The 13,686-nt window shown below is 63.9% G+C and overlaps 2 protein-coding genes and 1 long non-coding RNA gene across 4 annotated transcripts in view; all 3 read right to left on the bottom strand.

Annotated features, from left to right (window-relative positions):
- Nucleotides 1-176: 176 nt before the first annotated feature.
- SKOR1 (SKI family transcriptional corepressor 1) lies at nucleotides 177-5,456 on the bottom strand. Its single transcript, XM_030955418.1, is given in 10 exon segments — nucleotides 177-652; nucleotides 724-789; nucleotides 1,311-1,385; nucleotides 1,463-1,537; nucleotides 1,737-1,808; nucleotides 1,890-1,997; nucleotides 2,345-2,441; nucleotides 2,495-3,735; nucleotides 3,738-4,517; nucleotides 5,350-5,456. Coding segments are annotated over 9 exon segments (2,595 nt in total). The 5' UTR covers nucleotides 4,501-4,517; nucleotides 5,350-5,456; the 3' UTR covers nucleotides 177-554.
- Nucleotides 5,457-7,559: 2,103 nt separating this feature from the next.
- LOC115907609 lies at nucleotides 7,560-9,718 on the bottom strand. Its single transcript, XR_004061051.1, has 3 exons — nucleotides 9,308-9,718; nucleotides 8,697-8,879; nucleotides 7,560-7,953 (listed from the first exon to the last, which is right to left on the bottom strand). It is a non-coding gene; the product is annotated as an uncharacterized LOC115907609 (long non-coding RNA).
- Nucleotides 9,719-11,408: 1,690 nt separating this feature from the next.
- Nucleotides 11,409-13,686, bottom strand: part of MAP2K5 (mitogen-activated protein kinase kinase 5) — a 117,648-nt gene continuing 115,370 nt past the window's right edge. For both annotated transcript variants that reach the window (XM_030955117.1, XM_030955118.1), the window contains one exon: nucleotides 11,409-12,525. In XM_030955117.1, the coding sequence (XP_030810977.1) occupies nucleotides 12,424-12,525 (102 nt within the window). In that variant the 3' untranslated portion in view covers nucleotides 11,409-12,423. The remainder of the gene's footprint in view (nucleotides 12,526-13,686) is intronic.

Genomic DNA, 13,686 nt, shown 5'->3' with positions numbered 1-13,686 from the left:
CATTAATGAGCTCCGGCTGCGCGGGGAGCCCGGCGGGGCCCCGGGACAGCCCCTCCCGCCGCCGGCCCGGCCGGGGACCCCCGAGGCAGCCCCACGCACCAGGCGGCTTCTCCAAGTGTGTTTTTATTAAAGAACCAAAGTCACGTACAGAGGGGGCTGTCCCCAGAGCGGGCGAGCGTTGTTGTGCCTCGGGAGTCGCGGGCCGCCCGTTAAAGTGCCGTTACATCCAGAATTTACAGGGATGGGGGGAAGGAGGAGGGCAGGGGGAGATAAATATACATCATAAATAAATAAAAATCCGACAAATACTGTACCAAGAGAATCACAGTACATTTATATCCATTGCACATAGCCACTTTTGTTTCCAGTCTGGACGAGGGTGGAAGAAGCGGACACACGGGGAGGGAGGGGGAGGCGGAGCGGGGGCCGCCCCCCGCCCTAGCGCCAGTCCGAGCAAAGCCGGGCTCCGAGTCCTCTATGTACAGGTGGCTCCTCGTGGGAATGGCTTGTGTGGGCTCTGCCCGCATGGCTTCGGGGTGGGGGCCCGGGGGGGCTCACTGGGGCAGCAGCGGCGGCTTGAAGGAGCAGTTCCCGGTGCAGTGCCGCGGGGTCAGCATCTTGCAGGAGAAGTGGTGCAGCGCGTCGTGAGCCTCTGCAAGGGACCGAGCCGTCACCCCCGGAGCGCCCCGGGCGGGGAGGGCCCCCCCGAGACGCCCCCGGTACCTTTCAACTTCTGCTGGATGGCGTAGCGCGCTTTCCGCTCCTGGTCCAGCTCGTTGCACAGCGTGTCTGCGGTGGGGGAGCGGCGCTGAGGGCTGAGCCCGCCCCGGGGGCACCCAGGGCAGGGGGACGGGGGGACAGGGGCGCAGAGCCGGGCACGGCTCTCCCGGCTCGCCAGGTAAGGCGTTCTACGGCTCGGATTTTTAGTTTAGCCCGAGTGGAAGCGATTGCGGGAGGGAAGGTTCGTTCGCTGCCGTGTGAACGACGCCTCGCAGCCGTTTGCGAGGCAGCTCGGAATCGCGGGAGGAGTTGGAGGGCAAGAAAAGGTACAGAATGAAACAAAAGCAAAAACAAAACAAAACAAAAAACCCAAACAAAACCAACAGCAAACAGGAAAAAAAAATCTCAAAACCAAAAAAAACTCCAAACAAACAAAAAACAACCAAACAAACAAAAAAAACCCCAAAATAAACTGAAAACCCCTCACCCAAACAAACAAAAAAGCAGAAATAAATAAAGTGAAATTAATTTTTTAAAAGGGAAATAAAATAAATCAAACAAAAAAAAAGTACTAACGGGCTCGGCCTTACCTCGCACGATCTGCAGCTGCTGCACCATCTCCTCCCGGTACGCCAGCTCCCGCTTCATCTGGTCCTGGAAGTTATCTGTGGGGCCGGGGGTCAGCACCGCGCCCCCCTGCCCGGCCGGGGCGGGCCGTGGGCAGGGGATGGGGCACCGGTACCTTTCAGGCTCTGGAAGTCCCTCTCCAGCTTTTTCCTCAGCTCCATTTGCTCCAGGACCAGTTTTTGTAACTCATCTGTTTAAAAATACACGGCGGGGTTGAGGGGAGCCCGCACTTTTCCATCTGGAGGCGGCTCAGCGCGGCGCTAATCGCATTACGTTACATTAATCACAGGAGTTAATCACTCCTGCACAAAACACAAATACCTCGAGCCGCGGGGAGAGGCCGAGGGGCGCCGCGACCCCCGGCCCGCACCCCGAGCCCCGCTCCTCACCTCGGGCCAAGTTCTCGATGTCCTTCTCCACCAGCTGCGTCCCGGTGACATCCATGGCGAGCCCTTCCTCGCCTGCGGGGGCCAGAGCGGCGTCAGCCCCGCCGGGGGGGCCCCGCGGAGGGGCCGCGCATCGCCCCGCGGAGCGGTGCTTACCTCTGTCGGTATTTACAGGGCTGGGATGAGAGACATTCCTTTGGTCCTGATAGGATTTTCTGCTCTCTAAATCCTCCGCCGCGGAGTGATTGTCTTCTTTATCTTGCTCTTAAAGTTAATAAACCGATTTTCAACCGTAAGCAATGAAAGTATGGTCCTGATATATCCTTAATTACATAATTACGGACAAAGCCCTCGTTAAAACCTTCTTAGCGGACATCCTAATCGCTTTGCCGTTGGAAAGTAGCTTGCGGGCAGGAGCTTGGCCCCGCCGGCCCATCCCCGCCGCACCGGCCGCGGCCCCGGCGGCATCCCCGGGCCCGGGGGGGGCCCGGCCCCGCTCCCGGCCCGGATCCCGTTTGTTTCTCTTTTCTCCCCAAAGCCCCCAAACGAAAGCGGCCCCTCGGCGGCCCCCGCGGGGCTGAGCCCTCGCCGCGCAGCCCGGCCCGAGTTACCCTTGGCCTCGGCGGTGCACAGGAAGGCGGCGGGGGCTCCCAGGGAGGCTGCGGGCTTCAGCGGCTGCAGGATCTCCCCCCTCTCGGGCGCGAACACCTACAAAAGAGCGAGTCAGGAGCGGGCCCGGCCCCGCGGGGCCCCTCGAGGGCAGATCCCCGTCCCCGGGCCCGCACCTCGTAGGCGCCGCTGCTGCCGCTGCGCTCGGGGCTGCCGTCGGGGCCCGGGCCGCCCTCCTGCGGCCCCGCCTCGCCCAAGGGCTTCTCCTCGGGCCCCTCGGCCCCGGCGGGCGGCGGCGGCTCCTCGGACCCGGCCAGCAGCCGCGGCGGCGGCGGCTCCCGGCCCTCGGCGGGGGCCACGGCGGGCACGGCGGCGGCTTCCTCCTCCTCGTCCTCCGGGAAGCGGTTGGACTCCACGTCCACCTCGGGCTCCTCGGCCGTGTCGCCGCCGGGGGACAGCGAGCGGTAGCTGGAGCTGCCCTCGCTGAGGAAGTCCGGCGAGAGGTAGCCGGGGCCGCGGGGCCCCGCGCCGCCGAACGCCTCGCGGGTGCCGTAGAGCTTGGCGATGCTCTCGGCGTCCTTCACCACCGGGCGGAAGGCGGACAGGTAACTGCCCTTCCTGGGCAGCGGCAGCGGCGCCAGCAGCGCCTCGTCCCCGGAGCGCTCCTCCTCGCCCGCCGCCCGCGACAGGGCGCTGGGGCAGCGCTCGCCCTCGGCGCCCGCGCCCTCCTGCGGGGTGGCGCTGCTCCGGCCGCTGCCCGAGGGCTCCGAGCCCTCCAGCTCCCCGTGCCGCCCCGCCAGCCCCGCCGGCTCGGCCGCCGCCGCCGCAGCCGCCGCCGCCGCCGCCACCACCACGGCGGTGGCGGCCGCCTTGGCCGGGCTCTGCGCGGGGTAGGGCGGCACGGGCAGGCTGCCGGCGGCCGGCCAGAACACGGGGAACGAGGGGTACACGCCGGTGTCCTTGGCGGCGCCGGGCTGGTGCGGCGGCTGGGCCGGCTGGTGCGGGTGGGGGGTGCGGGGGTCCCCAGAACATGCCGGGGGCAGCGCGCCGCCCTTGCCCGCCTCGCCGCCCCCCGCGCCGCCCAGCGCCTCCTCCTGCTTCTTGGGGCACAGTCCGAACGCGGCGGCGGGGAAGCCGTAGGGGTGCGGGAAGAGCGGCGGCGGCAGCTTCTGCAGCATCCCGAAGCCCTTGCTGGGCACCGGGATCACCGGGTAGCTGCGCACCGCGCCCGCCCCGCCGTGCGCGCCCGCGGCCCCGCCGTGCGCCGCCGCCGCCAGCCCCAGCGCGCCGCGCTCGCCCGCCGCCTCCTGCCCGCTGCACCGGAGGCTCTTGTGCGCCGGGGCCAGCTCGGGGCCGGCGGGCGGCGGCGGGTGCAGGGCGGCCTTGGCGGCGGGGAGCCGGCCCCGGGCCCGCCGGCGGCCGCCCCTTGCAGGGAGAAGGTCCGCTTGCGGGTGCCGCCGTTGAACATGGCCTTGACATCCTCCCAGGCGTGCGACAGCTCCTCCGTGGCCGTCTTGTCGCTGAGCTTGAGGTGGCGGCGCCAGGAGTTGAAGTTGGCGGCGTCGGGCTGGGTGTACTTGGAGTCCGGGGTGCGGTGGGAGTGGAAGATGAACTTGTTGGGCGAGAAGTACATGCTGCAGTAGCTGCACTTGATGCACTTGGCGCGGGAGCTGTTGTAGCGCGCCGGGATGAAGCTGCCCCGGGAGCCCCAGGCGCACTCGTGCACCACGTCGAAGGCGAAGTTCTCGGGCAGCTTGGGCGGCTTGTGCTCGCCCAGGAAGGACTTGCAGAGCCGCTCCGCCTCCCGCTTGGTGATCATGCCGCAGCGGCGGGAGGAGATGGGCATGGCCCCGGCCCGCCGCAGGATCTCCAGCTGCACCGGCGTGCACTGCACGCAGGTGATGCCCAGGGCCACGCGCCGGTTGTGGATCTCATTGTAGCTGTAGTTCTTGAGCAGCGTGTTGGAGATCTGCGCCAGGCACAGCCGCTCCTGCCCGTCGATGACCAGGGACACGATGGGCACGCCGTACAGGGAGGTCTCACCCACTTGGTTGGGCTTGAGGGTATTGGAGCCCTGGTACGGCTGCAGCTCTTGCTTTGAATTTGGGGAGGAGCTTGCATCTCTCCCATTTCCCATCTGACTGGCGATCGCCTCCATTCCCCCCCAAAACGCCCCTGCAAAACGAAATCGGGGAAAGGCGCAGGTTAGAGGCGCTCCCGGGGCCCCGCCGCCGCTCCCGGCCCGCCGCTCCCGGGGCCCCCGCGCTCCGCGGCCCGCCCGATCCCCGCCGCGCGGCCCGGCCGCTCCTCGCTCGGCGCTGCCGGCCCCGACCCGGAGCCCCTCGGGCGCTGCCGCAGGACCCTCCCCCGACCGGCGAGGTCCGGCGAGGCCAGAGCGCATCCCCCGCGCCGCGGCCGCCGGTACCGAGCGCCGCCGCATCCGTCCGCCGGGCGCGGCCCCGCGGCTGAGCGGCCCCGGGAGCCCGGGGCAAGGGGCACCCTGGAGGGTCACCGCCTCCGCTTCCTCCCTCGCCGAGCCCCCGGGAGGTGCCGCGTCCCCTTCCCTTTGTGCCGGCTCGCCGGGCCGTGCCGTCCCGTGCCGGTTTGCGGCGGGCTCCGGGCGGGCTCCAACGAAACGCGCCGGAGGATGCGGCCGGCGCGTCCCGGGGGCCCGAGCCGCGGCCGGAGCGGACGGGCCCAAACTTGGCGCTCGGTGCCCGCGGGCGGAGCGGGGCGGCGGGCGCGGTGGCCCGGAGCCCTTTGTGGTGTCCCCGGCAGGAGATTAGGCGCGGGCGGATTAGGGGCCGGGGCGGGCAGCGCCCGCCGCACGTAGCAGAAGGGCAGCAGCGAGCCAGGCAAATTGGCTTAGCGGGGAGGGCTCCCGGTGCTTAAGCCGCTTCCGTGGTAATTACACAAAATAACGGGGAGCGAGTCCCGAAAACGCGCCCCGCTTTGCGCCCCCCCATCCCCGTGCCCTCCCCTCCATCCGCCGCCCGCTCGCACTCACCGCGCCGCGGAGCCCGGCTGGACGTGCAGGCTCTGCTCGGGACTAGGGGCCGCAGCCCGGAGCCGGGGCCGCCATCGGCCGGGGGGGCCCGTCCGCAGCGAGCCCGTTCCCGGGGCAGCCGGAGCTGCGGGGCGCGGGGCGGGCGGGCAGCGGGCGCGCCCTTCACCGACGCCTCGGGGCCGCCGCCCGCCCCGCCGCCGCCGCGTCCGCCCGGGCGAGATGCAACAAGAGCGAGTGACCAGCCGCGCCACCGAGGGAGGATCCGGATCCGTACTTGGAGACGCTGCACATTGATCCGGTGACAGCTAAAATAACGGGAAGACACACCCACTTAGCACCAGCATATTTACATTAACGGCCTCCGGGACCCCGCCGCCGTCAATCACCGATGCGCTCCAGTCAATCACGGCGCGGCTTTAAGGCACGGCGGAACGGGGAGGGAGCGGGAGGAGGGGGGGAGGGCGTGGGGGGCCGCCACCGAGCGGGGACCCGCCCGGGCAGCCCGAGGTAAGAGCGGGATCAGCCCCGCGCCGCACCTGCGTGGGGCTCCGCGCCCCCGTGTCCCCCCCCGCGCCCGCCTCCCGCGGTGCCGCCAGCCCGGGGGGAGCGATGCTCGTTGAAAGTTTGCGCGTGGAGCGGGCGGTAACGAATAGAGGAGCTCGGGGAGAGCCGCGGAGGGACCCCATCGAAATCGGGGATGCGCTGCTACCGCGCATCCCTCTCGCAGCCGGGATGCGCGCTCCGGTGCGGGGCGCGGGTGCGGGAGCGGTACCGGGGACGAGGGGGGGACATCGGGCGGCAACGAAATCGCCGGGAGAAGGGGGCAGAGAGGGGCGAGCTCGTGTTTTTCGTTCCCCACGGGGGCTCACGCCACGCCGGCAGGACCGGCCGACAGGACCGGCGGAGCGGCTTAGGGGACCCGGCGCTCCGGTGTCCGCCGGCCGTGCCGGCGTGGCGGGGGCCTCTCGCCGCATCCCTGCCCGGGTTGGGCTCCCGCATGCGGCGATCGTCACGGCCACGTTAATTAAACTGTAATTAATCATCGCGTCCGGCCGCGATCGGCGCAATTACAGCGATCAAACAGAAGTTAATAACGGCGCGGATCGCCCCCAGCTATCACTTTTGTGTGTGCCCCCGCGCCTTCCTTCCCCGCCATCACCGGCGGCACCGGGAGGATGCGGCGGAGCCGCCGCGGAGCGGAACGCGGGTGCGGAGCCGCCCTTGTCCTCCGCGGAGAGCCGAGCTCCGGCCGCGCTCCCACGCGGGACAGCGGCCGCGGCTCCCCCCGGGACGCCCCGTCGCGGGGACGCGGACCGGGCGCTGCCGGCCGGGCCTTGCGGCGCGGCCTTCCCGCAATGATCGCAACCCGAGCCGGTAATTATTCCTCGCCTTTTAATTATTTATCCTCGCCAGCCCCCCCCTTCTCCAGCCATACGGAGGCAGGAGCGCGGTGAGACGCTCCCGCGCTGGTCGAGCCCCTCCGCCCCTCTCGGCACCGCGTTTCGGATGATCCCGCGGCGCTCGACACCCGCGGGAGCCACGCCGGGCTGCGAGGCACCGGGAGCGGGCGGCGGCGCGGACCGAGCCGGTACCGCCGGGGCCGGGAGGAGAGGGGGGGGCTCCGGGAGGACGCAGCTCTGCCCCGGTTCCCTCCGCCGTGCCCTTGCCCGGGCCGTGCCTCTGCCCGGTGCCCGCGGAGCTCGGCCGGAGCGGCGGAGGCGGCCCCCGGCTCGCCCCGACGGCGGCGCGGAGCCCCGGGGAGGGGAGCGGCCCCGGACCCGACCCCGGCCCCACCGCCCCGGCCGCGCTCCCCGCTCCTCGCGACTGCCGTATCTTTTAACAGTTGAATTGACTGCAGTTTTTGTCAGTTAATTAGGTTTAATTTACATAATTAGTACAGTATAAAGAGTATTGGGGATAATCAGGAGGTACGTCTCGCTTACTGTGTAAACACGGATTCGGAATTAAAAATCAGATGTAATTAAGGCGTGTGCGCGCGGCTTTTAATTGTAATGAATTTCTAATTAACGCTCAACGATCGCCGCACGCGGGAGCCGGGACGTTTGCGGGCTCCGCCGCCCCCCAAACCGGGGACCCTCCCCCGGGACACCCCCGGGGCCGGGGGGCGCGGAGGGGCCGCGGCCGGCGCGGAGGGCGCAGCGCCCCGACGGGACCCCCCATCCTTCCCCGTTCCCCGGGCCGGTGCCGCTGGCAGAAGAAGCCGGTGGATAATTTAGGTTAAAACTTAGGGAGCCGTGTCACGGGTGTATAAATAAATAATCACGCGTGGCGGGCGCGGAAGGCCCCGCGCTCCTGGAGGGCTGAGCCGAGATTGCCACATAAATCACGGCGGTCTAATTCAGTGGAAGTTTAATAAACGCCTCCTATTGGAAATGAATGTTCCCCATTTAACAGTTGTATCAGCACCATATAAAACCATGACCCCAATAAATTTAATTTTAGAGGCCGATCAATCCGGGCTTCTCTCCATCGATCCGCGGCGGCTCTGCACCTCCGCAGCCTCTTCCGCGGCCCTTCCCGCCGAGGCGGGGGAAGGAGCGTTTCGATTAGACTCTTTATTAGGAAAAGATTGCTCCGAGAGGCCTGAAAATTAAACGGTGACATTTTAATTACCGGACATTGACAAAGGGAGCGGGCGGCGGCTCTCTGCAGGCCGGGCACACTCCGCCTGACCCGGCTGCTGAGCCCCCGCGGGCCGGGGGGAGCAGCGGGGGCCGTGCGGGGCTCCGGGGAGCCTGGGGCTTCCTCTCGGGGCGCCCCGGGATCCCTCCCCAGGGCTGGGCACAGCTGACCCCCGCCCCGCTGCACCTCCTCCGTGCATCCCGGCTCTCCCAGCGAGCATCCCCCAGTGTGTGCGCCCCCTTTTCTATGGCCCCCACCATTTCCCCCGTGACACCCCACACACCCTCCATCCCCACAACACATCCGCGGCTCTCCCCAGTGTGCCCCAGGCCCAACCCGCAGCTGCTGTCCCCTTGTCCCCCGCCCCTCACCTCTGTGGTCCCCCAAACCCTCCCTGCGCCTCTGAACCTCCCCGGTTTTCCTGGGCCGGAGCGGCTGCGGAGAGCGCGGGATCGATAGGCACGAATTTATCGATCGGTGGAACGGAGCACTGGGCAGGGATGGAGCGGGACGAGGCCAGGGCAGCGCTTCAGTCCGTGCCGTGCCGTGCCGTGCCCGCTGCGGGATGGAGCCGCACTCACCTGCGCGGGCCTGGCCGCTCTGCTTGGCCGCGGGGAAGTTTTCCTCCTCCTGCTGCTGCCCATAAAAGCCCCAGACATCCATTTGCCATTAAACACCTCCCGGGCTCTCCGGCTCTGACAAACCTTGAACTTGCGCCGCGGGCCCGGCGCCGGAGCCGCCGCAGCCGGGAAGGCTCAATCCATAAATCCTGTCCTGGGCGCGCACGGTGCTTCATGGACAGAGCCTCTGCCGAAGGTAACGCGGCTCCTGCAGCTCCGGCTGCAGCTTCCCGACGGGAAAGGCGCAGGATCACAGGCTCGCTGTGGCTGCTTTGAGTTAGGAGAGACCTTAAAGCTCCTCTCGTTCCAACCCCACCTCCATGGGCAGGGACACCTTCCTCTAGAGCAGCTTGCACAACCTTTTTTTTTTATTCGGTGTGACCAAATACTGCAATAGGAGATTTTTAATTTTTTTTTCCCCGTTAGGTTTTCCCAGTCCAGGCTGGTGAGCTGGGGGAGCAGGAGAGGGCCAGAAAGTTTAGAGGACACCCCCCAAATTCTGGTGCCTGTGAAACCCCCCGGGAATGCTGAAGATGAGTTACCCTAAAACCCCGGCTACAGCTCAGGACCTCACCATCCTTCAGTGGGCTCCAGCTCCTCCCCTGGAGAGCCCCGGTGCCCCCCAGGCCTGGCTGTGCCCGCGGGGACATCGCTCCCACCCAGCTGCAGCATTTGGGGCTCTGGATGCTCCTTACCTGGCTCCCCGGGCAGAGGCACCATAAATACCCTGCCCTGGGGGCAGAGGGGCACAGCTGGATCCTCTGAGGCTCTCGGGTAACTCCGGGCACCTGGGTTGTGTTTGTGCCCTGATGGGCCGGCCCGTGGCAGCTGGGCAAGGACGGCTCCCCGGGGCTGTCCCCGCGTTTCTCTCTGTGTTTGTCGCATCCCAACGGGAGCGAGATGAAGAGCACGGAGATGTGTCCGAGAAGCTGAGCAGCCCGGGGACCCCTGGAACAGCCTGGAGACGGGATCTGTCTATCCTGTTCCCTGCCCGAAGGGGCTCTGTGTGTGTGCCCTGCCCCCGGAGCAGCCCCCGCAGAGCGGAGCCGCGACCGGGGACAGTCCCTGCTCTGCCCTCCTGCCCCTGCCCAGCCCAGCTGCAGCTCCCGGGGGATGTGGTGGCTCCCGGACTGTCCTGCCCGGGGGGATTGTCCCGGTGGCTCCCGGACTGTCCTGCCCAAGGCCAGCGCTGGGGCCACAGATCCGAGCCAGGCCAGTGCCCGCTGCGGTGGCATCGCCCCTCCTCGCCCCCTCTGTCACCGCCGAGCCGCTTCTCCCGCAGCTCTCGCTCTCCACCAGTGGATTTGGCTCCCTGCAGGAGTTTTTTTTCCCCAACAAAGCCCCACATTCCCAGGTTTTGCCCGCACACTCCCGCGGTCCATCCCTTTCCCATGGATGCCTCCAGGTGAACTTTCCCTGCAGGACCGGGAGGCAGGAAAGCACCCACCCACCCCCAGCTCCAACCCTCCCGTTGGGTTTTCCTCTCAGGGAATCAGATGGGGCTCCCGAGAGCTGCTCCCGGCCATGGCTCAGGTACTAACGCCAGCACACTGCCGGCGTGGGGCCGAGGGACAGCGACAGGTAAAGGACCCCGGCAGCCCCGCCTCCCCTCCCGGCTGTTCAGGCTGTTCTCCGGGAAACAAAGACGGGCGCTTTGCCTTGGGAATGCTGACAGCGGGCTGGATTTGGCCACGGGATACGAGAAACAAAATATTTCCTAATTCTGTGCTGATTTAAGGGCGAACTTCCACGGCCTCTTCTCACGGGAGCTTTGCCGGGCAGTGGGAAAGGGAAATGTGGAATATACTGGAAGTTTTGGCACAGATGGGACATATTCTGTGCTGATGGGTGGTGCAGGAATTGGGGTCCATGTGGGGACAAACCACCCCCAGACCCCCTATCCAGGCAGGAGGGGGAGCTTTGGGAAGGTCTCAGCTGGGAATGCCAGCAAGGCTGAGACGAGCTGCTCAATCCCAAACTTCCCTCCTGTGCTCTGTCGGGTATCCAGGGATCAAATGGATCACAGCCCTATTGCCCCAAATTCTGCTGGGAAGGGGCAGATGAGCAGATCCCTGGCTGCACCGAATCCCAGGATTTGGGAGAGGAAAGGGATGGAGCTCCAAATTCCCCGGGACTCATCCCACTGATGAACCACGTGAATTATAATTCTGTCCCTGCTTTAACCAGGAGGTTTTTCCCAGCTCCATCCCACACGGATTTTCAGGGTGAGTCCTCCCCTCCCAACCTCCCTGGCAGGAAAAGCAGCAGGAAAAGCCCCGGGATTGCTGAGTTTTAAACCAAATCTGAGAGAGAGAGGGAGAAAGAGCCCTTTCATCCAGGGAAAGCTGCTGGAACTGTTAGGGATAAATAAATGGCAGCGCTGCCATGCCCTGCCTGGCTCACAGGGAGGGAATTTGTCTCACTTTAGCAAAAGGACCTGGAGGAACGGGGGCTGCTGCCTCATTCATTGCCTGTTATCTGCCAGCGAGGTTGTGACATCAGAGCAATTAAGACAAACTTTAGTCTGTAAGTTCATGCCTGCAACCTCTACACTTCAAAAGAAGACAAACGATCCCTCCAAGGAAGGAAAGCAAGTCTTTTCCAGGCTGCTTCCAGAATAACATTTAGGATTTGCAGTGGTTCGGGAGGAATAATTCACTGAATTGTGGGGGGGGGGTTGAAGCTGCTGGTAGAAAATAAACCACCTGCGTCTTTTTTTATTTTTTAGCAAAAGTTTATTTCTAATGCAAAGACAAGCAAACAAACCCCAACCTCCTCCCACCCAACTCACTCACCCCAAACCTGCCTCTCACATCCATGGTTTATTTTTTTTTCCTTTTATTAAGCATTTTTACACAAGGAATGATTCAACCCGTGTTGGTCTGTTGTGGAAGCGTCCCCAGGAATTGCAGGAGGCAGGAACACCCAGCAGAGACATTGCAGCCATTCCTTTCTCCTGGAACACCAAACCTGGAGCCTGTGCTTGACCTGCCTGAACCCACAGCTGTGCCAGGGCCTCCCCAGCCTCCCGGGGAAGGATTATTCCCAATATCCCATCCAGCCCTGCCCTCTGGCAGTGGGAGCCATTCCCTGTGTCCTGTCCCTCCATCCCTTGTCCCCAGTCTCCTGGATCCTTCCCTTCTCCAGAGGAACATTCCCAGCTCTCCCAGCCCGGCTCCAGAGCAGAGGCCTGTCCTCTTTCCCCTCCCCTTTTCCACCTCAGCAAACCCTCTCTGGTTCAGGGATCAGCCCGCAGAGCCTGACCATGGGTGCTCCTCATGCCGCAGCAGCTGGCACTGGGAGCAGAGAGGGCATTCCCAGTGACTCACTGGTGTGATGCTGACCCTCCTGGCACCCCTCACCTCCTCACAGGGTGGGCAAGCTCAGATATTTCTCTTTTTTTGTCTGTTTGCTTTTGTTTTACATTTAAACCCAGTATTGAGTGGCTGCCTGCACTCAGAGACAGCCACCAACTTGTCAGGAAATCCTCTGGACACTTGGATAGGAGCAACAGTTAAAAAATACTCTGGAGTCAGGAAACAGAACATTCAGTAACCCAAAAATAGAGATATAAAATACTTGCTTTAAGGCTGTGTACAGTATAACTGAAAATAAACCTGGAAATTGCTCAGCAACAAAAGAAACAATTAAGAAAATTCCTTAATGTGGCGGTGAGGAAAAGGCAGCCAACAAACACCCTGATTGTTGATGCTTCTAGGAAACAGCTGGAGTAAAATCCTGGATCTGGATAAACCGAGAGTCCAAAGGTGCAGATCCTGGTGTGGGGAGAGCTCCCGGGGTGCTGCAGGGCTCACTGGGGTCCCTGGGCTCGCCGCTCCTCCAGCATCCTGCACACCCACATGGACACCACCTCGGCATTGCCGTCGTTGTACTGCACCACGAAGGGGTGGCCCTGCAAGGGGACAGCCAGGGTCAGCCAGGACAGACACACAGCCCTCCTGCAGCACAAACCCCACGCAGCAGCCCGTGCTTACAGCCACAGCAGGGCTGTGAAGCACTGCCTCAGAGCAGTGGATTTCCCTGCACATCCGTGGTGCCCACACAGCCTGTTCTGAGCAGGGGAGGCAGCCCAGACCCCTCGGAAATGCTCTTTTTTTTTGTTATTCCATTTGCTCGTTGTGTTCTGAGCCAGCCCCTTTCCAGGACAGCTGAGCAGTTGCTGAATGGTGTTTGGGTGAAATGATATCCCAAAAAAACCCTGTTAATCTGCTCCTCTGCTTGTAAATGTGTGTGATGTCCTAAAATTCCTCTCTTTAACAACCCCCGTGCATCCTTCACGTGCACTGACCTTCCAGAGCCTAAAGGGGATCCAGGAGAGCTGGAGAGGGACCCTGGACAAGGCAGGGAGTGACAGGATGAGGTGTTCTGCCCAGCACGGGGGTGGTTTTGGGTGGAAAAGCGCAGGAATAAGAGAAATGCTTTTATCTCCAACACAGCCTAGAAGCAGCTGTTTCACCTCTTCAGCAGAACAGCCAAGGACACGAGAGAGAAGCAGCAGAGAACAGTCAGGAGGCACAGGCAGGGCAGAGCAGATGCTCTGGGGCAATCAAACCCAAACATTCCAGCCAGTCCCTTCCCCTTTAGGATGGAGAGACCCTGCAGCCAAAGCCCCCTCACCCCCAAGGGTATCCCTGCATTTAGGCTGCTCCAAATGAAATTTCAGCTCTGAAACCTCAGCTGTCAGGTTTTTAAAAACTCAGCCTTAAAAATATCTGGAACTCAGCACAGGCAGCAGGAGAGAGGTAGAAAATCCAGCACCAAAGTGGTTTTTCTTACTGGCCTGGTACTGGTGTGCTGTGCCCTGGCTCAGTGGGATGCACTGGGAATCCTGCAGGGAATGGGAAGTGGCTGCTGCAGAGCCTGGAGCTGAAAGGTCAGGCAGGACAGGGCCAGGGCTGGCCCCCAGTGAGTGTCAGGCAGCCTAATTTTGTGTGTCAACCCTGAAAATGAGATAAACAATGACAAACCAGGCTTTTTAAATGAACTTGTCTCTTCTGGTTCTCTTGATAAAGGGTACATTTCTCGAGGTGCAGTGTCCCACCAGACAGGTTTA

Source organism: Camarhynchus parvulus, chromosome 10, assembly GCF_901933205.1.
Source record: "Camarhynchus parvulus chromosome 10, STF_HiC, whole genome shotgun sequence".
Taxonomy (NCBI): domain Eukaryota; kingdom Metazoa; phylum Chordata; class Aves; order Passeriformes; family Thraupidae; genus Camarhynchus; species Camarhynchus parvulus.
This window is presented reverse-complemented; position numbering and strand designations above follow the sequence as displayed.